We start from the raw sequence: 8446 nt of genomic DNA, 5'->3' as shown, positions 1-8446 counted from the left end.
TAAGCATTGTCGTCCAACTTCTGAAATACTCTAAAAGGGCCACCTTCTCCCGATTCAAGCTTCCCAAATGATCCTGCATGAAATCTCTCCTTTTCCAACCTAATCCATACGAGGTCACCTCCCTGAAATGTTACTTCCTTTTTGGATTTATCTGCCCGTGCCTGGTATTTTTTATTTTGCTAAGCAAATTCCTTGCCAACTTCTTCGTGGAGTTTCTGGAGAACTCGTTTTGTGGCATCCTTACTGATTTCTGAAGATGAAAGAGTGATACCGATTCAAGTAGTGTCGGATTGCGCCCGTACACAATCTCAAAAGGAGTTCATACTGTTGTTTGGTTGATGGATCGGTTATAGGCAACTTGGGCTAGGATGAGATCCCATTGTTTTATATTTTTTCCCACTAAACAACTCAGGAGATTACTGAGGCTCTGGTTTACTACCTCTATCTGTCCGTCTGTTTGTAGATGTGCTACTGAGCTAAATCATAGTTTGGTGTCGAGCTTTCCCCATATTGCCCAAAAGTGGATAAAAAATTTGATGTTTTTATCGAAGGTGATGGTCTTGGGAATCCCATGTAGCCTTACAATTTTCCTGAAGTATAGATCAGCGATGTGAGAGACGTCTAGTATCCGGTGACAGGGTACAAAGTGGATCATCTTAAAGAATCTATCTACTACAACCATTACAAAATCTTTGTTCCTTTGAGTCCTTAGAAGTCCTAACACGAAATTCAAGCTGACATCCACCTATGGTGCCTCTGGTAATGGAAGTGGTGTGTATAATCCAACATTCCGAGCTCTTGTCTTGGCCAGATGACAAATCCTGCATTGTTTGGCATGTCGTTCTACATCTCTTGTTAGTTTTGGCCAAATAAAGTGATCTTACAAGGACGACGGTTTTGCTCTGTCGAAATGTCCTGATAATCCTCCGTTGTGGCCTTCCTGGACGATGATATCATCTATGCCATAATATTACTCTGCTGACTTTTCCTGACATTGCTCCCATTAATTTTTGAAATCTTCATCTACTTCATATACATCCTTTATGACCTCAAAACCCACAACTCGAGCATGGATGAATAGGTGTCGATGACTCAGTGCATCTGTCATGCGGTTCTAGCTTCCCGCCTTATGTTTTAGCACAAACTAGAAAGAAGCTAGAAGTTCCACCAGGTAGCATGTCGTCCCATTAGTTTGCTCTAGTTGCTGAGAAAATTTAAGGGCTCGTGATCTGTAAATAGCGTAAATTCGTTTGTCAACAAGTAATGACTCCAGTGTTCCAGAGCTCTCACGATGAAGTAGAATTCCTTGTCGTAGGTTGAGTATTTTCTTCTGGTCTCATTCAATTTTTCGTTGAAGAAAATGACGGGGTGTCCTTGGCTTAATACTGCTCTGATCCCCACACCGGAGGTGGGGTGTCCTTCTTGGCTTAATACTGCTCTGATCCCCACACCGGAGGAATCACATTCTACCTCAAAAAGATGGTTGACCTCAAAAAGTTGGTTGAAGTCAAATAGTGCTAGCACTGATGCCCGAGTCACATTTTCTTTTAGTGTGTCAAAACTGCCTGGGCTACTGCCGTCCAAGTAAGCTCCTTCCCTTTTAGAAGTTCTGTCAGAGGGAGGGTGATAGCACTGGTTTCTGATAAATCTTCGATAGAAGGATGTCGGACCCAAAAATTATCTCAGCTCGGTGAATGATTATGGTATGACCTAGCTGATAATGATCTCTATCTTTATGGGATCCATCTGAATGCCTGGACTAGACATGATGTAACCCAGAAAGCATATCTGACTTGTCATGAAGTGACATTTCTTCAGATAAACATATAGTTTCTAGACTCACAATACCTTGAATACTGCCTTCAGGTGATGCAAGTAATATTCCTCCGACCAGTTGTATGCTAGAATGTTGTCAAAATAGACGACAAAATTTCCAATGAGAGGTTGGAATACCTACTTCATTAATCTCATGAAAGTGCTAGGTGTGTTAGACAGACTGAAAGACATAATGGTCCACTCATAAAGTTTGTCCCACGTTTTGAAGGCGGTCTTCCACTTGTCCCTTGACCTCATCAGTATATGGTGATATTCGTTGTGCAAGTCTATCTTGGAGAAGATATTAGCTCCATGTAGCTAGTCCAAGAGATCATCCAAGCGAGGTATGGGAAATCAGTATTTAATGGTAACCTTGTTTATGGCTCGACTGTCGATGCACATTCGCCACGATCCATCCTATTTGGGCACCATTAGGGCTGGAACCGCACACGAGCTAGTGCTTGCTCTGACTAGCTACCATGTAATGAGGTCTTGTACTTGACGTTGTAGTTCTTCATACTCTGCAGGCCTTAATCTGTTAATGGTCGGTTTGGCAATACAGATCCTATTATAAGGTTGATGGCTTATTTAATGTCTCTTAGTGGTGGTAATCCATTTGGTAAGCTGTCGGTCATAAAATCCTAAAATTCCTGTATTAATGGTTGAAATATTGTTGGTACCTCTCTTCCTACCTCACTTCCTTCCAAAAGAACTAACGCTAGTATTACAAAGGCATCTCTAACATACTACAAGAAAGTGGTACGAGGAACTAATGATGCCTCTGCATTGCTCCCGCCTCTGACATTCTTAGCAAATAGTAAAACTATACGTTTCCCAACCTCATTGAAAAAATAAATTTTTTGAACCTGTCGTGTTGAGTTTTGCGATCAAATTGCCAAAGCCTACCTAACAGAATGTGGCATGTGTCCATAAGAACAGCGTCACGCCAAATATGTTCATGTAGCTGGTCTCCAATGGAGAACTCAACCAGGTTCCGCTGATCTACACGTATCTAGTTTCCCTTCTTCAGCCAAGTAACGAAATATGACTAGGGATGTTTCTGTGCATCCAATCCTAACTTTTTTATCAAGAGCGTGGATACCACGTTCTCGTAGCTACCACTATCGATGATCAGATTTCAGACCTTTCCCTTGACGATACACTTGGTGCAAAAAATGTTATGCCTTAAGCCAGGATTGGTTTCGCACAGGCTCAGACTGTAGTATTCTTCATGGCTAGTGTTTCATCATCTCTGTAGTAGTCATGACACCGAAAACACTTCATGGCTGGCACTGTGTTGGCGGAACTATCTTTTTCTGGCTTCTCATGCTCTGATCTTTCTTGTCAGTCCCTTGTCCAATTCTGTTATTTCCTCTCAAGCTACCCTTGTGGGCAGTAGTAGCAACAGATGACTGCATAGTTGAAGATGGTTATCTGAACGATGATTGTTGCCTACTTTACTTTTGTTGTCTCTCCACTTTCAGGGTTGTGTATAGACATCCCTCAACATCCAGTATGACTGTAGTTGTACCACATTACTAAATGTGGGTTTTAAGCCTCCGATATATCTGATGATCGTGTGCTCTTCAAGCTCTATCATCTTGCACTTTAGCTACAGGTTGTCAAACTAGGCCATGAACTCCTTAACTGAAAGATCTCTTTGCTACAAGTTGCGGAATTTTAGGAACATGTCCTGGCGATACTGCGGTGGGAGATAATTTTTTTTAATTTCCTTCTTCATTTTCTCCTACTTAGTTATTTTTTCACTTCCCTCCTCTACTTTTGTAGATTCTCCAACCATAAATTTTTCTTTAGTTTAATTGCAGCTAGCTTGACTCACTTGTCTTATGGTACGTCTTTATATTCGAAAATTCGTTTGATTGTTTGCAGTCAGTCGATAAACTCATCGAGGACCATGCTTCCCAAGAACTATGGGAGGTCCATCATGATGTCAAAGTCCCTATGACCTCCAAAAGAGTCCTCTCTCTGCCTCCTCTAATATTGGATACCAAAAAGATGCGACCGATATTTTTTGTCCCTATAATCTTCCATGTGGAACGGATTAAGATCCTCGTCTTTGTCTTCCCTGCGACTCTCGATCACAGTCGAAGGTAATCTCTTCCGGTTTCTCGTCATCTAACTCGGTTAGTCTCTGCTGTAGACGACAAATTTCACGATGGATCTCTTCCCGAGTAGAGCTTGAGTTGAGAATTTGAAGAAAAAAAAGTTGATGGAGGTGAATTGGGCAGGGGCAGAGACTAGGGAAACCTTATGATAGGACTAGGGTTGAGCTAGTTCTGATAACAAATGATATTGAAACTAGTTAGAATGTCACATAATACATAAAGTAAACTTTTATTAAAATAAAATTAGTGGCACAACATGACTCAACTAAATGGAAATACAAGAATAGATGAATCCCTACCTAGAGCTATAGGAAGAAATTCGAAGGCGGTAGCAAAGTTGGCGGGGTAAGTGGCCGTTGGGTAGGTAGGGGGAGTGTGTGTTTTTGGTTGTAGGTGGATTAGAAGGCGAGATCGTAGAAGAAGTAACTAATGATGAAGTTTGAAGTTTACAACACCACCTTGGAGCAAGATACAACCAAAATACCACCTGCCGTCAATTACAACCCTAATAAAAAGGAAAAGACTCCACACAGGAAATTAGAAAACGACTCTAGTGGAACTGCTTCCCACACAACTAAGGGACAACTATTTATAATCTCCTAATTCTACACAAGAGGAAATGGGTGGAAAAAACAATAAGAATCCATAACACACTTTCCAGAAAATATTAGGTGCGAAAAGCTCAGCTGAATCGCAAGAATTCACTATCCCGCCCTCTGTTGCAGGTTCACCCGCCTTCGCGAGGACTTAGGACCTCATTCCGCTTCACACAATTTTGTGGGGCTTTGGCCCCGCTGTTTCGGGACACTATTCTGAGCCCGATTTTGGATGCCAATCCTATCACCCGCATCAGTGAGGCTTCAACATGTAAACATCACAGCAATGCATGTGTTCTCTGTGGACGAAGGAAGAAGAGGAAGAAGCGAATAAGGCTCGCAAGCAAAGTCGAGGAGGTAACCCTAGCTGAGCAGCTTAGGGAGGAGGAAGAAGTGTGTCATGCCTTGTAGGTGAGCTGCACATGCGCCCTACACAAAGCTGGATAAGGAAAAGTTCTTTGCGTGGAGGGAAGAAGCTTCGTGCAAGAGAAGACCGAACCAAACAACAAAAGAAAGTGAATGTTAGGGTTTTATTTCTAACAAGTAAATGATTGGTAATGCAAATGTGAAAGAGAGACATTCAAAATTCTTGGTGAGTAATTGCTTTCTTATATTTATTATATAAATAACTTATAAAAAAAAAGACTTGTATTATTGTCTTAAAAATACATGTTTTCTTTTTACATGCATATTAAAAATTAAATGATCTTTGAAATGGAAATAACTTAAACTAGAAATAGTAAATAGTTATTCAATGACCTTAAATGGATATAAAAAAGGAAATGAAATATAAAAGATTAAGTCAGCAAGAATTTCCCCTTTATGGTATTAGTTGGAGACGATATCATACCCATGCACGAATAAGAAAATGAAAATGGTAAAGATATACAAACTTTTGAGGGTACCTAAAGAGTACAAACTTTTGAGGGTACCTAAAGATTCTTTTGGGTGTGATGGTGATCCTAATATGATTTCTAAAAGAAATAAATTAATTAATTAAAATAGGAAGGGTTATTTTAAAATGAAAGTTTACAATTTGATTAATTAATGAATCACTTTTCTTTGGGACAGTCACGCATAGCATTGACATATTAATTTAATGCATAATAAAATTATAATTGATCACTAAGTTGTGATCAACTTACTGTTAAATTTAATTATTTCTTTTAGACAAGACTATATTGACATGACTGAGAGGAGGGAGTTGGTTGACAAGAGAAGAACTACTGATATGATGTACTAGGTTGTTTGTTATGATTCTAATGTTGTATTTTGATGGTTGAATTGCAATATTATTTACTATCAGACTATGTTCCTACTTTTGTTCAATTTGATTATTGTTTAGTATATTTTTTTATTTTTTTAGTGACTTTTTATTATTGAAAGTTATGATAATTTATTGTATAAAGTAAGAAAAATGTTATTACCGTCCGGCCGTCGTTCTCGACTTCATTAATTCTAAGCAATGAGGTCGGGTTGTGATAAAACCTAGCTAATTAATCCTCTAACATAGAACCCATCAGGCATGTTTGAGTCAAAAACATTACCAGCTCCAGCCACTGGTAAGTGGCAGAAACTCAGCTCCATGAACAAATATGATGGCATTTTACACCAATTAAATATTTAAAAAATAGACACCATAAAAATTTAGCATTTATCAAGTTGAAGGTTATCAAATCAACAATGGCAGGTTCTTTATCAATAATACATCTTAGATAAACAATTTTTAAATGACAAAGTTCTGTAAGAATTTTTTAGCGATACCTACAATGCATAGTAGATGTTGGAGCATCTCCATGACAAATAACAGTATTTATGCTGAAGTCAAATTTGTGTCATAAAAAATTCCTAATAATTTATTTTTAAAGGCAGACACAAATAATAAAGCTCTACAATATATAGATACATAACATTCACAGATAGACGAGAATAATCATCACTGGCCCATCTTAAGGATACACAGCTCAAATAAGCTTGCAAAAACTTCACTATTGTAACAGTATGCGATGACCAGCTCTTAAATTTTCAACTTGTAGGCGATTGAAAGAACATGAAGGATCGTTTGAGAAAATGAAGATTTACCTGCCACAGAAATTCTTCTATGTCGGGGTCTGACCTTAGAAGGGAAAGGATTTTGTCACTGTCAAAGAAGAAACAGCGCACCACAGATTCTGTAATCATGTCGCAAACATAAGGTTTTCCAACGAGAACTTCATAAAGTCCCAAAGTATTTCCATGAGAAAAAGTTGGATGCAATGAAAACTTGTTACGAAGGCCCCTACTTTCCCACTGTATAACAAAAACATATATATATATTCATAAGCCCTACATGAATAAGAAAAATATTGTTGTACCACTTCAGTGCTGAAGACCTTCCAAAAATTGGTAGGAAATACAATATTAAATGACAAAATAGAGTGGCTCAAACATGCAACGCATTGTTTTGAAGCAAATGGAAGAAAAGACCAGAAGGCAGTGTTCAAGCCCACACCGTAACTAGAAAAGAAATGACAAAACTGAGTGGCAAGCTATACGTGCAAACCTTAACAACGCCCATTGAAATAAGCCAAATTCCATTTGGCTGAGACTCCTCCTTGTACAAGGTTGTACCACGCATTTTAATTACTTCTTTTGTGGAACTACTAAGGGATTCTCGCACACCAGCAGAAAGAGCTCCAAGTAAAGGATGGGCTCCAATTAGATCCCCCACATTTGGCATTTTTACTAAAGGAGGATTCCTTAGAAGCATTTTGAAGTCGCTCTGTCATGACAGAATACTTTTCTCAGCAATAGATGCAGAAACTAAATTGGATGGAACAATTTCATGGGCATCACAAATAGTTCACGTACCTGCACCGCATCATCAAGATGAACCATCTCCTTTTCTTCTAAAAGTCCAACCTTCTGAAGATTTTGAACATATTCACTCAAATGTTTCAGTATTGAATATGTTACCTGCCTTGTCTTCACAACACGGAGCACCTAACGATATTCCAAATACATAAACAGATCATGGGTGATAATGGATGCTCTCATGTAACGGTAAACTAGATTTATCATAACAATTGCCTAGAATAATTATGCAAAAACAATAAAACTATTCATAAAATATAAAAAATAGCAAAATGGGTCTCTTATTCTCATCAAACAACTTGCAAATTTTATGTCTGTGCCCAAGCAGGTAAGCATGTCACTTGATTGGTGCATCAGGTGCATCACAGTAGCTGAGTTTGATAATACGAAGGGAGCAAAAGAGGGTTTTAGCGGAACAGTCCACATCTAGAAACAATACTACAATTTATCAAAATAGGATATGGGAGAAAATAATGAAACCTGAGGTAAATTTATTCTGACATCTTCTAAGAACTTCATCGCATCTTCCCCCTCTTCATTGCTTTCAATAATAACCGTAGAAGCAATTTCACTATCACCTAAAAAGAAACAGCCACCAATGAGAATAGATTCTCCATGTTAGTACTGTTACAAGGGTAACAGTCTTTCTGTTTTGCTGCTTCTAACATAGTGTTGAAATTTTGCAGCAAAAAGCATCTCTCGGATGCAAATAAGCAAAAATATATACAAAAATATAAAGATAACGCGAACCATTCATCTTGAAAAGGCCATTAGCATAAAATAAAAAGAGAAAAGGAGGCGGAACATGATTAGTCCGACCAGGATAAATTCAAGCCTGATGCAATTCCCTAAGAAATTCACCAAAACAACTATGAAAGTTTTTCAATTAGTTTTCTTATTTGAAAATACAAAATTTTTACTAAGTTGTTAGTCTAACATCATTGGGATTCCAAAGTAATGATTATTGCGAACTTCTTAAAGATTTCATTTCAATTAGTTTTCTAATAAGAAAACACAAAATTTTTACTAAGTTGTTAGTCTAACATCATTTCAAAA

The 8446-nt window shown here is 38.2% G+C and overlaps 1 protein-coding gene across 1 annotated transcript in view; it reads right to left on the bottom strand.

The window, feature by feature from the left end:
* LOC110022156 (sodium/hydrogen exchanger 7-like) overlaps window positions 1-8147 on the bottom strand; it is a 30125-nt gene extending 21978 nt beyond the window's left edge. The window contains exons 1-5 of the mRNA XM_020720972.1: window positions 8141-8147; window positions 7871-7968; window positions 7388-7519; window positions 7080-7298; window positions 6620-6826 (exon numbers count right to left, since the gene is read on the bottom strand). Of these exons, the coding sequence (XP_020576631.1) occupies window positions 6620-6826; window positions 7080-7298; window positions 7388-7519; window positions 7871-7968; window positions 8141-8147 (663 nt within the window). The remainder of the gene's footprint in view (window positions 1-6619; window positions 6827-7079; window positions 7299-7387; window positions 7520-7870; window positions 7969-8140) is intronic.
* Window positions 8148-8446: the final 299 nt, after the last annotated feature.

This window comes from Phalaenopsis equestris, unplaced genomic scaffold, assembly GCF_001263595.1.
Source record: "Phalaenopsis equestris unplaced genomic scaffold, ASM126359v1 Scaffold000174, whole genome shotgun sequence".
Classification (NCBI taxonomy): domain Eukaryota; kingdom Viridiplantae; phylum Streptophyta; class Magnoliopsida; order Asparagales; family Orchidaceae; genus Phalaenopsis; species Phalaenopsis equestris.
This window is presented reverse-complemented; position numbering and strand designations above follow the sequence as displayed.